Below are 20,582 nucleotides of genomic sequence, written 5' to 3'. Positions count from 1 at the left end.
GGACAGTGAAGAAAGTTACCTCAAATTACAACAGGATCTTGATCAGATGGGCCAATGGGCTGAGAAGTGGCAGATGGAGTTCAATTCTAAATGCGAGTTGCTGCATTTTGGGAAAGCAAATCTTAGCAGGACTTATACACTTAATGGTCAGGTCCTAGGGAGTGTTGCTGAACAAAAGAGTGCAGGTTCATAGCTCCTTGAAAGTGGAGTTGCAGGTAGATAGGATAGTGAAGGCGGCGTTTGGTATGCTTTCCTTTAATTGTCAGAATATTGAGTACAGCTGGTCATGTTGCAGCTGTACAAGACATTGGTTAGGCCACTGTTGGAATATTGCATGCAATTCTGGTCTCCTATCAGAAAGATGTTGTGAAACTTGAAAGGGTTCAGAAATAATTTACAAGGATGTTGCCAGGGTTGGAGGATTTGAGCTACAGGGAGAGGCTGAATAGGCTGTGGCTGTTTTCCCTGGAGCATCCCTGAGGGGTGACCTTATAGAGGTTTACAAAATCATGACGGGCATAGTTAGGATAAATAGGCAAAGTCTCTTTCCTGGGGTGGAGGAGTTCAGAACTAAAGGGCATAGGTTTAGGGTGAGAGATATAAAAGATATAAAAGAGACCTAAGGGCAACGTTTTCACACAGAGGGTGGTACATATATGGAATGAGCTGCCAGAAGAAGTGGTGGAGACTGGTACAATTGCAACATTTAAGAGGCATTTGGATGGGTATATGAATAGGAAGGGTTTGAAGGGATATGGGCCGGGTGCTGGCAGATGGGACTAGATTGGGTTGGGATATCTGGTCGGCATGGACAGGTTAGACCAAAGGGTCTGTTTCCATGCTGTACATCTCTATGACTCTATGACTTTACTGCCGGAGACTTGCATTAAATCAAGATCACACTATAACAGGGATTGACACCATGAACTGATAACGTGAATAGGGATGGAAGTTCGAACTATTTTATCAATTATGATCATAGAATATGCTTTGAAATGTATAAATAAATTGACATTGGAACAAAACTAAATGAGGATGTTGACTATTACATTTAACAACTAATAGAAACCATGAACAGTTAAAGACAGGCTTTTTAGTGGGTGAGGATTGCCTGTTCCGGTTGTGATGATGAATGTTCGATCACTGAAACGAAGTGATGAAATCAAAGCATAATGGCAATGTCACAACACAGCAACACCCTGGCCACAGAGGATTAAAGAACTCAGTTGAAGAGACAGATTTCAAGAAGCATTAATTTCAAGAAGATATGGGGAGAGAAAAGATGGAAGGGAGTCAATTGGAAACAAAAGACATCTAAACTGCGATAAAACCGCCAAAAACAGTATATCATAGGATTAGGCCCTTCAGCCCACCAAGACTGTGCCAACAAATGGCACCTTTTTAAACTAAAACTCTTCTGCCTCTGTGCAGCCCACATCCCTCTACTTTCTGTCTATTCACGTATCCATCAAGATGCCTCTTAGTGATGATATCGTATCTGCTTTTACCTCCTCTGGCAACACATTCCAGGCACTTACCACCCTCGGAGCAAAAAAGCCTGCTTTCTCACATCTCCTTTAAATTTTCCCCTTTTACCTCAAGACTATCTCCCCTAGAAATTCAAATTTCTACCCTGGGGAAAAGATTCCACTGTTCATTCTTTCCACACTTCTGATAATTTTGTCAGCTTCTGTCAGGTTACCCCTCAGCCTCCAACATTCAAGTGAAAACAAACCAAATTTGTCCAATCTCTCCTCATAGCTAATACCCTCCAAACCAGGCAGCATCCTGGGAAATCTTTTCACCACCCTCTCCAAAGCCTCCACATCCTTCTGGTAGTGTGGCGACCAGAACTGTTGCCTAATAAATTATCTTAAAACAGTGACAACAAGTGTTCGCATGCCTGAAATTTATCATCTCGTCTTAAAATCTCATCCATCGGTTTCTGTAAAGTTGATGTTAAAAATGATCCCCTTGGTTACAGATTTTAACAAGGCTGAAGCATACTGGAAGGTTATCCAAGAGAACCAGAACAAATGATTTGAATATTGAAAAGCGATGCAAACACAGCTCATCCCTTCTCTTAAACTGTATGTTCTGCTGTGTATGGAGTGTGCTATTTTCATTACCTCACGACTTTAGGTGAAAAAATATAATTTAAAAGCTGTGTTCTTTGCTTTAGACATAAACAATGTCAGAAGATTATAGTCCAACAGGTTTACTTGAAAACACAAGCTTTCAGAGCGCTGCTCCTACGTCAGGTGAAGTTGGGGGAAGCACACAGAACCAGAACACACAGGAACCTTGATTATTCAGCATCCTATTATCCGAATTTCAGATTATCCGGACAAGATCACAAGGTCCCAATGCTTGGCTAAACTGTGTTATCTGGCATTCGATTATCTGAACAAATTACTCCCTGCCCGTGTTGTTCGGATAATTGAGTTTCCTCTGTATGTAGGTGGAGAGATAATGCCAAGATGATTCCAGGTCATTAGGCGTGCCAACAGATAACTACAAATAGTGAGTGGAGTGTCAATTGGCTGAATAACAAGTCTTTGTAAGTGATCAAAGTGTCAAAAGATGTGAGTTAAGGGTCAACAGCTGAAAAAAAAAGTGAAGGGATGTCTTACGAACTGATTAATTATGGCAGAGAGATAATTACATATAATCAAAAATAAGATGGTGCGAGAGACAAACAAAATGACCAGAATAACATGAGTTCACACGCACACACAAGAAAATCTGATTTTAGAATACAACTCTGTTGCATTCTAGTGTCCTTTACTCCACCATCAGCTTTGTACGAGGAACTGTAAGTAGTGTTGGAACACAGTCACGAACTGTGTTTGAAATATATTATATAATGATACCACATTTTATGCTGAATAAAGATATACTCGTTTTGCAATTTGGTGAAGCAATTATCCAGAGATGACAAGGATCTTATATCGGACTGCCCTTGCAATCAATATTTTAAAAATTACCATTGTATCGTGAGAAATTGCTTCCGATTTAATCTTGAATAAGCTCCGTGAATCTGACTGAAACTCGTTTAACTTCAAATATGTATCTACAATACAAAGACATATTATTCCAATATTAATCATTTAAATCAGAGGAATATTTTTTCCAATGCCCCAAATTAAATATAATCTTTAAATAACACAAGATGTAACATTCTCCTATTCAAAGTTCAGAAATAAATAAGTTTATAATGTACTCAAGTTTGTTTATGTAATCTTATTTGTACAGATCTGTTGAAAATAATGTTAAATTTCACAATGGTGAAATAGAGCAAATTGACTGAATAATGCACTAAAGTTTTCAATTTAGAGATTGAGATTTCATTTAATGACAGTTTTTTTAAGTAATAAACAAATGCAAACACCAGGTTTTTCTCAGTAGAAGTACAAATTATTTTAATTTTATGAAGTATTAAAGCTTTTGTCAATTTTAGACATGATGCACTGAGTAATAATTTGGGTCAGTGGTGCATTTATATTCTGAAAATGCATCACCTTGTTTAAAATTTTCACAGGTTAAGAACCCACAATAGAATTTTTCCTTTACCAATAATGGAATTCATATTCTCCTCCTAAAAAAAACACTCCATGGGCATTATTTTCCCTCCCTTCCACCAATAAAAACCCAGCAACTACAGCAGGACCCATACAGTGATAATTTGCTGCAGAAGGTAACTTGGATGAAAGACCTACCGGCCACTTATAGGACCAGCAGCGCTATTGGGAGGCATGGTGGCTACTGTTGGGATTGCAAGCAATCCTGCTGCCCCAGTGCTGGAGCCCACAGGATCACCAGTGTTATGAGGATGAAAGGGGAGCACCGCAGAGGAGTTGGCCAAGAAGGTGTTGATGTCAGATCACATGTGGAAAGTGCACTGATGGGGTTGGGGTTGGAAGGGGGGCTGCAGGGAAGCAGATTAGAGGCTGGTTAGTTACCCAACTTGGAAAAGGGTCCAAGGTGACAGACACAAGCCCTCCCCTACAACTTCTCCTGCCCAAGTTCATGCAGGATAACATGTCAGGCTTTCCTTCACAATTCTCAACATTACTAAACTCCCTTAAAATTGAGGACAGGTGGAAAATGATGCTTTAGATGGCAATAGCACTGCAATTAGGTGAGGGTTGCTAAGCCTCACCATAACATTTCAAATGTTCAATAAAAAGTGCAGCAACCCATGTCAGGAACAGTGCCAGGCAATCCTAAAAATGAGGTGTCAACCTGGTGAAGCTTACTCACGTACAAAACTGTGGTTTGCAATATGTAGAGATAGGTGATCCCACAATCAAGGGATCAGACCTAAGTTGTGCAGTTCTGCCACATGCAATTATGCCTGGTGCTGAACATCAAACAACTAATAGAAGATGGAGGATCCACAAATATACATATCCTTAATGATGGGGGAACCCAGCACATCAATGCAAAAAATAAGACTGAAGCATTTGCAAATACATTTTGCTATATGTGCCAGGTAGATGATCCATCCCAGTTTCTTCCTGTGGTCCCCACCAACATAGTTGCCAGACATTTGATTCACTGCATGTGATATCAACAAACAGGTGAAGCCATTGGATGCAGCAGTGGCTGTGGGCCATGACAACATTCTAGTAATAGTACTGAGGATTTGTGCTCCAGAGCTATCCACACCCCTGTCTCTGACCCTTCAGATTTTGAGGCATGCCATATCCAAATGCAGCAAAGCCTTGACAATATCCAAGCTTTAAGCTGAAAATGCCAGGCAATGACCATCACCAATAAGAGAAAATTTAACATTGCCCCTTGACATTCAATACAATTAACATTGTTGAATGCCACTAACAACATCCTAGGGGTTACCATTAACCAGAACTGAACTGAACTGGCCAAATAAATACAATGGCGTCAAGCGTAGCTCAGAGGCTCGGAATACTGCAGCATGTAACACACAAGTTCATAACTTCCCAAAACATGTCTGCCATCTACAAGGCACAAATCAGAAATGTGATGGAATTAGATTAGATTACTTACAGTGTGGAAACAGGCCCTTCGGCCCAACAAGTCCACACCGCCCCGCCGAAGCGCAACCCACCCCTACCCCTGCATCTACCTCTACCCCTTACCTAACACTACGGGCAATTTAGCATGGCCAATTCACCTGACCTGCACATCTTTGGACTGTGGGAGGAAACCAGAGCACCCGGAGGAAACCCACGCAGACACGGGGAGAATGTGCAAACTCCACACAGTCAGTTGCCTGAGGCAGGAATTGAACCCAGGTCTCTGGCGCTGTGAGGCAGCAGTGCTAACCACTGTGCCACCGTGCCGCCTGGATTCTCCCCACTTGCCTGGATTCAATGCATTCAAGAAGTTTGACATCATCCAGGACAAAGCAGCCTGCTTGATTGGCACACAACCACAAACATCCACTCCCTCCACCTCTGGTGCTTAGTAGCAGCAGTGTGTACTATCTGCATGATGCTCTGCAGATATTTACTCAAGATCCTTAGGCAGCACATTCCAAACCAATGACCATTGCCATCTAGAAGGACAAGGGCAGCAGGTACCTCTCCAAAACAGTCACCATCTAGGCTTGGAAATGTATTACAGTTCCTTTACTGTAACAGGGTAAAAATCCTGGAATTCCCTCTCTAACTAAATTATGGGTTTACCGATATATGTGGACTGCAGCAGTCCAAGAAGACAGCAGCTCACCACCAACTTCTTAAGGGCAAATAGGGACAGGCAATAAATGCTGGCTCAGCCAGCATTGCCCACATCCCACAAACTGAATAAAAAGGGGAAACTGCCCAGGTATGACCTGTTCACAAAAGGCAGGATGAATTCAACCTGCTCAACTACCACCCCATCAATCTACACTCAATGATCAGCAAAATGTTGGAAGGATTGAGTTACTGTCAGTCCAAATAAAGGAATAATCTGCTCACAGATGTGCCGTTTGTGTACTGCTGCTCAGCCTCTTAACACATTACAACTTTGGCTGGAAAATGGGTGAAATGGCTGAAGTCCAGAGGCAAGGAGAAAGTGATTGCCCTTGCCATCAGAGCAGCTCTTAAATGAATGCAACATCAAGAAGTCCTAATAAGACAGGAATCTATGGGAAAAACACTCCACTGGTTGAAGTCATACATAGCATGATGGAAAGTGGCTGTGGTTGTTGGAGTCAAACATCATTGCTGGTTTCTTTGTAAACTCACAGTACATGGGTTTCACTGGCTGGGCCAGCTGTTATTGCATATATTTTACCACACTCCTGAATTGAGCATTGTAGATGATGGACAGGCTTTGGGAGTCAGGAGGTCAGTTACTTGCTGCAGAATCCCTAGGCTCTGACTGGCTCTTGTAGCCACTGTATTTAAATGGTTCGTTCAGATCAGTTTCTGGTCAATAATAAGATGTTGATCGTTGGGTTTCAGTTTTGGTAACACTATCGAAAAGTGAGGGATGATGGATGGTGTTTCTTTGTTGGAGACGGTTATTGTCTGAAATTTATGTGGCATGAGCATTAGTTTCCAGTTATCAGCTCAATGGTAACCTGCAGCATGTTGACTGTGTGGGATTCAGTGATATTGATACCATTGAATGTCAGGAGGTGATGGTTAGATTCTCTCTTGGTGGTGATGAACATTTCCTGACTTTCATGTAGCACAAATGTTTCCACAAATTCTTGTCTATCATCTATAAGACTCAATTCTGGAGTGTGATAGAATACTGTCCACATGTCTGAATGGATGTAGCAGAGCTCAGAAGCTCTGTTCCTCTTGGTGGATTTGGAAGATCGGGGTATGGCTATGGGATTTGAAGACAGATGTGATCAACTGATTGAGGGTTGGGGTTGGTGATCTCAGGATGCAGAGGGTAGTGTTAGTGGTGTGCAATGCGTGCGGATTGGTCAGATCAGAAGTATTGGAGGAACAATGTCGAACAATTTTACCAAATGTCTTTACTGACCTCTAATCCCATTCATTGAGTATTGTCACATGTTAAAAAAAATGGAAATTACAACACTCTTTGATGAGCCATAAACTGAGCAGAATTCTAAACTGATTCAAAATCACACTGACAACAGGTTCTAGTAAATCAGAAACATCAGAATAACAAAATATTTGCGATTTACTATTAATATGCAATTCAACGCTGCACTCAATTTTATTGCTTAGTGTACTAAAGTATTTGAAGAAACGTTTATGTTCAAGATTTTCAAATCTGTATCAATAACCAACCTTTTGTCAACTGACAGAGGAAGGGCAGTAGATTCTCACAACCAAATTGGCTTTTAAATCCAGAGGCAGCATCAAACGTCTGACATTTGCCTGAAGAAATTTTCAGACCTATAATAAAACAACAAGACAGAGCTGTTGACTTAAACTTAGGAGGGTTCTGAAGGAGAGTCTAATTGAACTTGAAACATTATTTTTTTTTTCTTTTTCCACTGATACTGCCACACAATTTGAGTTTCTCATCACTTTCTGTTTTTATTCCAGATCTCCAGCACTTGGAGAATTTGCTTTTGTTAAACTTAGAATAGCAATGAAATTATTGATTATGTAACAGAAGATAGTCTCCAAAATGATTAAGTGCATCCCAAAGAGTTTTAATGTTTTCACAACTTCTCTCCAAATTAATCTTTTCACAAGCTTATGAGCTATATTTCAGGTCTAAATAAACTGCACTTCAGAGAGTATTAGCCAATGTGTGAACTGTTACATATTTGACAGTTAACTGTCAGTCACTTAAAAACCTGAATAAGAGCTGAAAATGTGTTGCTGGAAAAGCGCAGCAGGTCAGGCAGCATCCAAGGAACAGGAGAATCGACGTTTCGGGCATCAGCCCTTCTTCAGGAATCTGAAGAAGCCCTTCCTGAAGAAGGGCTGATGCCCGAAACGTCGATTCTCCTGTTCCTTGGATGCTGCCTGACCTGCTGCGCTTTTCCAGCAACACATTTTCAGCTCTGATCTCCAGCATCTGCAGTCCTCACTTTCTCCTAAAACCTGAATAAGCCTCAATAGGTGCTGATTACTATTGAAGCTAACCGGTGCAAGTCATCTCAGATCTATTTAAGAAAAGGACTGTTGGAAGTACATGATCAGTGGGCTTTGTGCACAAGCAGATAGGAGACAGCACATTATTCATTAGAGACAGTCAGAGTGAGTAAGCATATATCTGAGAATTTGGAGCACTTTGGGAATTCGGTGCAGAGGGGAAATTGTGCTATTTGCTTTCTGCATTTTTTTTGGTTTATGGTTTGTAAGGACTATATTCTTTAGTAATGAAGATCAGGGAATGAAAGGCTTGGAAGAAATGATATTGTTTGATATTAAGCATCTTCAAAAAAGTTTAAAGGGGTAAGTCATGGCAGGAGAGCTCAATATCATTGGAGGGCCATAAAGGCCAAAGGACCTCAAAAGGTAGTGACCTCAGGATGATGGCCAGTAACACATACCAGTACAGTATAAAGAGTAGGATATAATCAGATGGATACGTGGCTGAAGGGATGGTGTGAGGCGGAAGTTTTCAGAGACCCGTAGCACTGGAATCGGTTTTGGGGGAGGTGGGATTACTGTAAACTGGACTGGGTATATCAGGACAGGAAAAGGACTGATTGCCTGGTGGGGGGATAAATGTTTGAAGGGTTGGGAAACCTTTAATCTGTTTTAAACTAAGATTGCAAGGCCTTGGGAACCTATGCAAGGAATCAGAGGAAGGGAAATCTGGGACAAAAGCAAAAGCCCGAATGGGGAATAAGTGATAGACTGAGAAATCAAGGGAATTATAGACCTTTAGCTGACAGTAGTTGAGTGGGAAAATTCTAGAGCCCATTATAAAAGATTTAATAGCTGATCACTTGGAAATTATTGGCTGGATCAGAAAGAATCAGCATGGATTTAAGGAAAGGAAATAATTCTTGATAAATCTGAAATTCTTTAAAGGTATAGTTAGTAGAGTTGCTGTGAATGGAGCTGCCAGTAGATTTGCTTTATTTTCACTTTTAGACAGCTTTCAAAGTTCCATATAAGAGATTAGCATGTAAAATCAATGCTTATGGAAGACTATTGGGATTCACCACCAGAGAACACAGTTAATACCAAACATTGTATGATTTCAAGATGGAGTTTGATATAGCACTTGGGGTCAAAGAGTTAAACAATGTTGGGGGGGGGGGGGGGGTGGAAGCAGGAACAGGCAATTGAGTTGGATGATCAGCAATGATCACAACCAATGGCATAGCAGATCTGAAGGGCTGAATGGCCTACTCCGGGTCCTTTTTTTTCTAAATGTTTCTTTAAAAATTCATGGATACCTTTCAATTTAACAAATGAAACTGAGGCAGAAATAAACAAAAGCAATATGCAAAACAATGATAACACTTTCAGAACACTACAACCTCAACCATTAAGTACTAACATCCTAACCATAACTTTAGAAAAATATCAGCACTCCATTCAACTTATGTGTACAATCCTTCCAGTGACACCATGAGTATCCAATTATGAAAAATTCAAAGAGACTCATGTTTAAGTGTTAATCTAATTAACGGTACATTACTTTTTTTCTGGAAGGCATCATTTTTGACTTCAGTGGAAATGTAAACAGGTTAATACCAATCATTAAATAACAATGGTCAGCTCCAGACTAAAACATACATTACCAAGTTCCAAGTTGAGATTAAAAATGCATACATTAATGGTTAAATAATGTACCTCATATGATACCTTTGCATTCATTTTAAATCAATTTTATTTGAGGAAATGTTTGGCACCAAGCTTAAAGCAATTAAGTTCAAATGTAATGTTTTTAATAAGGTTGAATATTTTGGAAAGAGGTAATTAACAAGCTTTGGAATTTGAACATTTACTGTTGCTTCTGCAATAGAATCTTGGCAAGTGATAAATTTATGTCACTTATGTTTTCTTACCTGTGCAATTCAACTGCAGTTCCACAACTTGAACACTGGGTTCAATTTCCAAACTGGTCAAGTTCCACTGGTAAAAGAGATTTTGCTGAGGGAATGAGCACATACTGACTGCTGAAATCTGGTTTGCATCCAACGCATGAGTCCAAATGTTCAAAAATGTGATGTTGCCACTAAAGGCCTCATTTTGTTTGAATGTACCTCCTAGCGAGTCTTGATCTTGACCAATAATAAATGTCCCATTTCCACCAATAATTTGCGAACTGTAGCAGTCATCTCCTGAACTTACCTTTATCCCATCTGCATAAATAAACCAAACACCATTTTCCTTTTGCCATGTTACACAAATATGATGCCACAGTCCGTCACTTTTTAGCACCGATTTGTAGGGTGTGTGATGTCCATGAACTATCAGAGCTAACTGGATGAATCCAGCATCGTCAATACGGCCTCGGAGCTGGAATTCATTGATGAACACTGGAATGGCATAAGAAAATACTGTGGCAATGTCAGAAGACTGGTTGTCCCATTGAACACGTGCACAGATTGTAACAGCTGACAAAGGAGGCAGCGCATTGAGAATTTTGGCATGTTTAGTATCTGTTTTGTTCAGGAATACCAGGATCTCGAATTTGTCAACACCTGAAGTAAACATTCAAATAAAATCTGTTAGAATTTGCCAAGTAAATAGTGGAAACGATAAACTTCAGATATGCTGGGTTTATCACCAACAGTTCATTAGCTTGATGGTAAGGAGCAGAATCCTTGCATCAAACAGAAAATACAGAGGGCAAATTTCAGCTACATAGTGCCAGTGGGTTGTGTCACTTCAAGTTAGCATTGATTCAAAGCTTTCTTGTGCACAAAGTGTGTCCCACTCAGCCCATTTCCTTCAGGATCATGGTATAGGCCAGTCAGGACCAACTGGCAGCATGGGCCACACAGGAAACTCTATGTATTGCCATGACAAAAGTAACTTCAGCTCCATACCTGCTATCATCTCCCTATACAAGAATCCTATATTGTCAGTTTCACTACACGTTTGTTATATTAATTGGAACTGCATTTGGTGATGCCTACCGTCAATTAATATTTTTAAAAATCGTGTAATGATACTGACAATACAGAAGACGTTTTTCCCAGCCGGTGATTCCTTAGTCACTGAATACTTGACAGCATTGAAAAGCAGTCTTGTCAAACATCACGGAGAAGACTGTGTCAACTTTTGCACTAGTTGGTTGATCCGAGAATCTCACAGTCCTGAAGGAGTCATTCAGCCCACTGTGCTGTGTGATCTCTTTGAGTTATAGCCTAAATCCCATTCTATTGCTCTTCCCCATTTATTGAAACTTTTCCAGTTTAAAATTTATATCCAATCCTGATTTGAAAGTTACAGCTGAATATGCTTCCAATCGTTTTTTTAAATTATTCATTCCTAGCATGTGATCATCACTGGCAAGGATTTATTGCCCATCCTTAATTGCCCATGAGGACAATGCTTTCCAGATCATAACTTGCTCTGAAAAAAAAATGCATCCTTACCTCACCCTGATTCTTTTTTACAATTATCTTAAATTTGCGTCCTTTGGTTCTTGCCCTCTGTCAGAGGAAACAGTTTTTCTTTCTGCACTCTATCAAAGCAATTGTGAATGCTGACTTGTGCTGATCTAAAAATAATCCTAGTTTCTCTTTGCACTCCATATATTTGGTAAATCTTCTCTGTAGCCCCCTACAAGGTCTTCAGATCCTTCTAAAACTGGGATGTCAAGGATTAGAGCTGAAAATGTGTTGCTGGAAAAGCGCAGCAGGTCAGGCAGCATCCAAGGAGCAGGAGAATCGACGTTTCGGGCATAAACCCTTCTTCAGGAAGGTTTCCTGAAGAAGGGCTTATGCCCAAAACGTCAATTCTCTTGTTCCTTGGATGCTGCCTGACCAGCTGCGCTTTTCCAGCAACACATTTTCAGCTCTGATCTCCAGCATCTGCAGTCCTCACTTTCTCCTGTCAAGAATTAGGTACAATAATCAAGCTGAACACAGCTAGGTGATTTATTAAAGATTTACTATCATGTTCTTGCTTTAAACTTGAATCTTAACCTTGTAATTTGGGCTAAAATGCACTCACTATTACAGCCAGGGAATTGTAAGCAGTTGGAAGAGAGGAAATCGAGGGAGAAAAGACAAAAAAATTGGAAATGGTTGACAAATGGTAGAATTACAGAGGCGAGGGTGTTTATATGGGGCTGCTACGTCAGTTGCCACCTTGAAAGTAAAAAGCACAAATTCCTATGTTATAATGGAAACTATTTATGTCACATACCAATTGTGTCCGCTTGTCAAGAAAGGCCTAGATGAATCTCCAGTGGGAAGGTATAATTATGTGAAAAGAATATAAATAAGGTTTCATGTGGACAGAGGTATTTACAAAAACTTGATAGATGTGTAGATGCAAGATTCTGAAAATGTTAAAATAGATACACGCATGAAATACATGGCTCATCTTACTTATAGTGCCTATTTTCAATAGTCATAATTTAAATTTTGTAACATTGATAACATCAAGAGACAATATCTGGCGTGTAACAATAAAGCGTGGATCTACAGCAACTTTGTTAATGCCAGCATAACATTCTACCTGCTATTTTTCCCATTTTGCAACAAATGTAAAGGTAGACCTCATTCTCAACTAACTATGAACATCAGCCATGCTGTATGCTTATTTTTCTTCGAATAAACAATCATTACATATATTTATTATGATTACAAATGATTTTAGAACTTACTGTTCTTTCTCACAGTTAGATCTTCCCCTCCTGATACCTCACTCAGTTTTCCATTTATCCATACTTGCTGATTAGCCCCTTGAGTAGCTAACAGGTCCAATATAGCATTCTTGTCTTCAACTTTACTAACGACAGGCAGACTACCAAAACGTAGCTCACAATATCTGGATGCATGTTCCCATTTCAATGGTATATTTATATATTCATAAACGTAGTGTGATGTTGGAAAGATTGATGAATTACTGGAAGCTGGTAAAGTGAAAAGCAAATGGAGTTAATAGCTAAGCATGTACAATTTCAGTAATTTGTCACTATATAATGGTGAACATGTATCAAATAAATTAGCACCTCCAGCACCCACACTCAAATTCTTTGTCTTCCTGAATACTTGCCAAATGTTTTACAAGACAAAATGGGAAAGACCTCCACTGTGGAAATTCTGCTTGTGAATTTATATTTCACCTCCTTATCTCACTGAATAAAACCAAAAATCATTATGGTTTGTTTACTATTTATACTACATTTCATACGTGTCGAGATTGTTTCACATTGAATATATAAGTCTTGGACACGTAATTATCTACAAATTACTTTCCTACATGGAAAGAGCCCCTCAATTGATGGCAAATAATGAACATTTAATCTGTATCTGTAAAACAAAACTTTTTGATGTGCATAAACTTTCGGACACAAAAGACTTGTCAATGGTGGGCACACTTCCCTGAGTAAAAACTAAAAAATTTCAAGAACAATACAATTGTACATTCAATCACTCTCACACAATTCACATCATTTTCACTTGATGTATTAAACATTTAAATAGAAAAACATAATCACAGCTTGGTCAACAAACTGCTTTGCAATTATGAGGATGATGGAAATTTATGACATGGCCTCAGAAAGGTTTTTTTTAAAACACAGTAAATTTTGTAGCATTTTAATTTTATCACTCTCTCATGGACTGTTACTCACAGCGTCTCCATGATTCAACCATATTTTAATGTGAATCTACACACACAGCTTTATAACTTGCATTGGTTCATAATTTCATCATGTTAAAAAAATGAGGAAGATGGCAAGCAACCTCATCAAGAGATGAGAATGATACAATCAGGAGCATTAAAGCATCCTGCAATACTGCAATATTCCCAAAAAAGAAAAAAAAAGCTCTTCTAAAATCAGTATTATGGATGCTGTATGTGTAAACACAACAGCATGTTAGTCTAATTAGAAAGAGGACAGATACATTTGTGGCTTTGCAAATATGGAGAAAGTGAGGATTGCAGATGTTCGAGATCAGAATTGAGGCTCATTCCTGATGAAGAGCTTATGCCCGAAACATCAATTCTCTGGTTCCTCAGTTGCTGACTGACTGGCTGTGCTATTCCAGTACCACACTCTTTGACTTTGCAAATATGAATGTTTCAGAGTAATTTCTCCTTATATCTCATATACATGCGTATGTTACAACAGGCATTTTAAAATCCAATCCAAAATATTTGTAAATAATGTCTAGTTATATTGTGCAGTATATAGGTCCTGTTAACAAATGTATACATATTCCTTCAGTTGGCAGAAAATGTCCCTTTCTCTTTATCCTTTAATCAATAAACAGTAGCATTTTCTGCCCCAATTTTTGTCTGTGCTGGAGCAATAAGCCCTAATGAGCCCCAATGAAACTGAATGAGAGGAGTTACTAATAATAATAATGTGAAGAATTCGAGCCAAAAAAACATAATTATAATTGCAAAATCCCTTGGAAGTTGACTGTTGCCCTATTTTACAGTTGAGTATAGTTCAAATGTTTCCCATACTCCTCCAATTACCTTACCAGAATTTTAACACTCACATCCAAACTTGAGGAAAAGCATTACTCATCTAATTATGTTAAAATGTAAAATAATTTTTAGGAGGCCACCCAACACTTCGTCTAACTTTAAGCAGCAACTTGATAATCTTTAACAAATTCACATTTGATGCACATGTACATCTTTTAGTTATTATGATGGCATTACATCTTGAGAGAAATGCTATTTGCTTACATTCTGAATTAGATATTTAGCTCTTACCCTTTGCACGAGCTCCATCCAAATTACAGACCTGTAAAATTAAAGTACACAGTAAAAAGAAACGCAGGCTGCCTTGTGAAAGATCCACTACTTTAAGGCGATTGAATTACAAGTTATTCACGATTTTTCAAACCAATATTTTAGGGAACTGCATTCCATTCGTAAAAAAACAAATCCACTCCTTGATAGCAATTTCCTTGAAAACGAAAATGATTATTTGGAAATTAACTTACCAGAAGGCCGCAGAACCAAACTGCAAATCTTGTAATTGTTCCACACATTGTTCTTCAGTTGAAAGTCTCCTCTGTTACAATAAACTAGTCACATAAGAAAGAAATTGCAGACAAAAAAAATCAGGAAGTTTCCATGTACGATGGCCTGTCCGACATTTGTTCCGTGATACTTAGATTGGCGCTTCATTAGATTGGGATGTTTTCATTAGTGGTCGAACTCAAGGAGGATTTATGCTCCTTTAAGAATAAATCTAGTAAATTTATTCTACTACAAATTTATTAACATATCTTTAGAATAAAGTTGTCAATGTATATGATGATAATCTGTTTGTGGTTCATGAGAAATTTTAAAATTAACAAAGTAATAGAACTGGTAATGGCGAATTAAATTTGAAAGCACAGAGACAAAGTTGTCTTGGGAATTCGGATACAACGAACAACGATCCCCACCGTGTGGAACGGGACAGACTCGGGCTGGGGGCTTCGGGCCAGGTTTGGTGGAACGCGTTCAGTTTTGAACACTGTCGGGTGAGAGCTAACCGCTTCATTTAGGTAGCTACCTGCCAACGCCACTCTCACCGCCCAACACCATAGATCACTCTTCAATGATCGGATACCGCGGTTCGACACTTAAATCGAAAGGCTTACTGTAACAGAAATCCCGTTTTGTGAAAACAAAATCCTCCTCTTCACACCCTTATTTCAAATATAATCATCTTCTTTAAGGGATGTCAGGATTTCTCGATCCTTTCTTGTTTTAACATAAATTTGACTGGAGTTTTCCTGTGTTTCAGAGCTGCTCTTTCCTCTAGGTCTGTCTGCTGGATAGAACACTATGCAACTTTTCTTATGCTAATGAGTTTTTTTAAACAGCCCACAAGGCGACACAGTTATTTTCTGTACCGAAAAACACCAATCCTAGCTAATTTACGAATTAGCTTCATTTTTCCCCCCTTTTTGTATAATTTTTAAATAATAACAGCAGAATCAACTTACCCGAGTTTACATGTGTGAGAAGGTTTTGTTTTGTTCTGATGGATAAAACATTTTTGGCAAGATATGCCTTATGAAAGATGCAATGTGTGAAGGGGCTGCAATTCGCCACTTTTATTATAAACTGATCTTGGACATTTCTTAAATTTGAAACAAGAACAAGAAAAAAAAATCCAGAGGGTTTTTAAAAATAAAAATCCTTTAACTAAGCTGTGTTTAGCAACGTCTTTTTATTGCGAAATAAGAAATTGTCCCATGTTTTCAGAACGAAAGCAGACTGAGGTAACTGGTAGCAACAAGGGGGCCTAGAAACGGATCTTATTGGTCTATAAAATACAAGGGCCATATTAAGAGAATTAGCATGTTTGGTGATAAGTCCTGCATTTATTTTTCATATTCTCTCATGATTTTAACTTTTCTAAAACACCATATTTTAAAAAGAAAGGGAAAAGGAAATGGAAATTTTGAAAAGCTGAAGGTAGAATAAAAATGAAGCAGGTTCTAAAATAATAAAACATGAGTAACGTTACTTAAACAAAACCTTAGGCTACTGAGGAATTAGGCTGCATGCATGGAGCAAATGAGTGATCAGTGTGTTGCATAGATTCGCCAGTATGATTCAGGGATGAAACATCATAGTTATGTAGTGATTCTCCAGCTCCTAGGACTGTTTCTACTGACTGAAGTAAAGATAAAGAAAGATTTGTGAAAGGCCTTTGAAACCATAAAGGGATTTGACAGGCTGAATTGGTATTGTTGCGATCATGACCCTTTCAGTTACATGTTCTGGCTGGGGCTCTGGACATTGATGTTAGAAACTCCAACTATCTTTCCACCACATGCTGACCAGGAATTTCTTCTGTTCACAGTGCCTGCCCTTGGTAGGAACAGTTTATTTTGTTTATTGGTGGTCAATGACAAAGAGTCACAAATGTAAGACTGTCACCAAGAAAATGAGAGGAGAGGTTGGGGAAAATGTCCGTGGTACATGGAATGCCTTTCCCATAGATAATCGTAGCATCAAAATGGTCACAAGAAAGATGGAGGTCATTCAGTCCATAATATAAGGGCTTGAAGAGTTATGTCAATTTACAGCATCTTTTTAAGTGAAGTATGGTTAGGATTTGAAACAGTGTGAAATACAAGACAGAGTGAGAAAGTAGAGAACTGGGATCCAATTAGGTTTGTTCTAGCAAAACTCCAATGGAAACCTAATGACAGAAGTACGTTTCTTCAATGTAAATGTTTATGAATCAGTACCAAGTCATCTCATTACTCTGACTGTATAATTTCAGGATCAGATTTTGAGCCTGAAATAAAGTGGAGTGAGTTTCTCTGGTTGAGGAAATCTCATGCAGTTTTGGTTTGACAGAACATGGGGACTATCCATTATAGTCTGAAGCTTATGTCTAAACGCAATACCAGGCCAACTTCCCTACCAAACCTGCACTTCACTTGAAGTGCATCTTCAAAGTGTCATGGAGTCGTACAATATGGAAACAGACCCTTTGGTCCAACCAGTCCACAATGATCAAACTAAACTAGTCACAACTGTGTGTGCTTGGCCCATATCCCTCCAACCTTTCCTATTCATAAACTTATCCAAATGTCTTTTAAATGTTGTAACTGCATCTGCATCCATCACGCCCTCTGGCAGTTCATTCCGCACCTGATCTACTCTCTGTATAAAAATGTTGCCCCTCATGTCCTTTTTGAACCATACTCCTCTCACCTTAAAAATATACCCCCTAGATTTGAACTCGCCCCCACCCTCTGGAAAACACCCTTATCAGTCACCTAATCTATGCCCCTCATGATTTTATAACCTCAATAAACCCTCAACCTCCTATGCTCTGGGGAAAAAAGTCCCAGTCTTTCTAGTCATTTTTATATTTCAAACCCTCCATTCCCAGCAACATCTTAGTAAATCTTTTCTGAACCATCTCCGGTTTCATAATATCCTTCCTATAGCAGGGCAACCAGAACCGCACACAGTACTCCAGACGAGGCCTCACCAACATCCTGTACAGCCTCAACCTGACATCCCAACTCCTATATTCAAAGGTCTGAGCAATGAAGGCAAGTGTGCTAAATGCCTTCTTAGTCACCCTTTGTAATGCAAATTTCAAAGAATTATGTATCTGAATCCCTAGATCTCTCTGTTCTAAAACATTACCCAGGGCCCTACTATTAATTGTATAAGTTCTGTCCTTGTTTGTATCACCAAAATGCAATATCTTAAACTCCACCTGCCACTCCTCAACCCATTGATCCAATTGGTCATTTTGTTTGTAATCTTAGATAACCTTCTTAACTGTCCACTAACAACCAATTTTGGTGTCATCTCCAAACTTACTAATCATGCTTCCTATATTCTCATTCCAAATCATCTATATATACAACAAACAAAAGTGGACGCAATACTGATCTCTGTGGAAACTTATAATTAAAATATATGTGAGTACATATGACATGGTGAACAATGGATGTTTGGGTAGGGAATACAAAAGTCAGCTCACCATGTTTGCTAAATCCTTTACAAATCCCTTAGAATTCATAAAAAAAATGAAAAACTGACTCATGATACAGCTCAAACTAAAAATCAGTGATCCATTTCATTATAATTAGCAAGATTATACAGAAGACAGAGTCAGTAGATGAACATAAATACAGGACTCACTAATGTGACATAACACGATTCAAAACAAGAAAACTTCTGATATTTAGTGATTCTCCCAGACTAACTTGTTTGACCAAAACTTTACTTAAGTAATACATTTGATATAAGACCCTCTTAATCCTTTACCTATAACAGCACAGCAAGCATATTTATGAAGACAAACCATTTTACCCTGATGAGGAAGTGTTTACAATGACTGAGTATCATGAGAATGCCAGCTTCTTCTGAATAAGCACGTCTACTTTAAGCACAGTTTCTGTATTTGTCATCTCCCTTACAATGTGTTACAGACTGTTTTTCAAAGTATAATTTTACCCCAGTTCAGACAATACTGAAAAGCAGCTGCTTCTGTCACCAGACCATGATTCATGTTGCCTTCTGATGATTCAGAAGTCATGAAGATAGAACAGTGACCACAGCTTTCACTGATCATGCTCAGTATGAGAGTAAACTGTTTAGCTAACCACTCTTGTTTGGGAAATGAGGTATTTTGCATCACTTTAAAGCAGTGGTTGGCATCTTCTTATATTTCCCATTCAGCTTTCTAAGGAGAAACCGTAGGACTGCCATTAAAAGGTCAGGATAGTGTTTGTTTACATAAAACTGCAAACTCCCTTCACTGACGTCTATCCTAGACTTTAGGATCCCTTGGATAGTAATGCCTTATAATAATTGATTTCTCACCAGCACCTCAATTCGGTGTCAAAACTCCCAAGATCTTAATAATTAGATAATTAGAAAGAAACTTTTGAAGAAAAATTACAGTAAATTCTAATATTTACAATGTATTTTATTAACTGGTGTTATCAGATGTCTAATGTTATGTTAATGAGCACTAATACAGAACCCCAATTATGCTCTGTTTTGAAACTGAACTAAGGCAAATAATGATCATAATTAATTAGAATTATCAATTATGGGAGAGGTCTAAGACAGCATTCTGATCAATTGGTCTTATGACATGTTTACACATGTGAAAGGGAGCAACTATCTAACAAAAGCAAGATTGGTCATAATCTTCAATAAACTAGTCGTTGTCTTCCTTCCTGATAAATCCGAGTCTGTAGCTTTGCCTCCAGCACATTGACTCTGAGCTGAATTTCCTCAAGCACTTATTGTAGACATGTTTGCCTTGAATCACAATGATTACCAGAAGCTCCCACATTCTGCTGGTGCCATATATCAACTGCCCTGCCATCTTTATAGCAGCTCAATTATTAATTATTTTCCTTGAATGTTTCTAGTTTGAACATTTCTTGCTTATGCTTATATTATTATCTCAACAAATGTTCTACTTCTCTGAATTGAAATCCCTCCGTCAAGATAAATCAGAAGTACTCACCAGCCAATCAGCTATCTGCTTCACTATGATTTCACAATGGAATTGTTTTTATTTTAGATTCATCAGTTTTAACTGGCTCTAAGTGCTGACATCAGGCAGCCCTGCTCTCTGTTTCACAAATTCATGGGGCAAGTTTCACTCTCAGCATGTCACCACTGCACTGACTGACTGTGGGGTAATGTCGTGTTTTCTCTCTGCACTTTAACACTTTCTCCTGGTCTTGCTGATTCTTGGGGGTATAAAGGCTTGAAGTCCAAAGTTAACTTAGACTTTAGTGTTTAGAAATGCTCATGTATAATTGGTACAGTAAATCATTTCAGATGCAAATAGATAGCAGAAAATGTTAAACCCATGATTGTTTACTCACCTATCCTACCTCCCCCACTCTTCCACAAATTATGTATCTTAAATAAAAGCAAATTGCAAAGAAGTCAGTTTTGCTTCACTTAAGAACATTCCAGAATAAAATATTCTTACAGAAGCTTGTATCCCTTATCCCTTCATCTACCATGCTGTTTCTTTTGACGTGGCTAAATACTCTCCAGCATTCT

The 20,582-nt window shown here is 38.7% G+C and overlaps 1 protein-coding gene across 4 annotated transcripts in view; it reads right to left on the bottom strand.

The window, feature by feature from the left end:
• Positions 1-20,111, bottom strand: part of adgrd2 (adhesion G protein-coupled receptor D2) — a 150,960-nt gene extending 130,849 nt beyond the window's left edge. Inside the window, exons 1-7 of one of the 4 annotated variants that reach the window (XM_072566238.1) lie at positions 20,032-20,111; positions 15,017-15,100; positions 14,784-14,814; positions 12,715-12,963; positions 9,938-10,576; positions 7,245-7,352; positions 2,988-3,073 (exon numbers count right to left, since the gene is read on the bottom strand). In XM_072566238.1, coding sequence (XP_072422339.1) covers positions 2,988-3,073; positions 7,245-7,352; positions 9,938-10,576; positions 12,715-12,963; positions 14,784-14,814; positions 15,017-15,064 — 1,161 coding nt within the window. In that variant the 5' untranslated portion in view covers positions 15,065-15,100; positions 20,032-20,111. Of the gene's footprint in view, positions 1-2,987; positions 3,074-7,244; positions 7,353-9,937; positions 10,577-12,714; positions 12,964-14,783; positions 14,815-15,016; positions 15,101-15,466; positions 15,531-15,664; positions 15,838-16,012; positions 16,149-20,031 lie in introns of those variants that run through there. The other 3 variants (XM_072566237.1, XM_072566236.1, XM_072566239.1) reach the window with 3 other exon arrangements.
• Positions 20,112-20,582: the final 471 nt, after the last annotated feature.

This window comes from Chiloscyllium punctatum, chromosome 49 (assembly GCF_047496795.1).
Source record: "Chiloscyllium punctatum isolate Juve2018m chromosome 49, sChiPun1.3, whole genome shotgun sequence".
NCBI classification, from domain to species: domain Eukaryota; kingdom Metazoa; phylum Chordata; class Chondrichthyes; order Orectolobiformes; family Hemiscylliidae; genus Chiloscyllium; species Chiloscyllium punctatum.
This window is presented reverse-complemented; position numbering and strand designations above follow the sequence as displayed.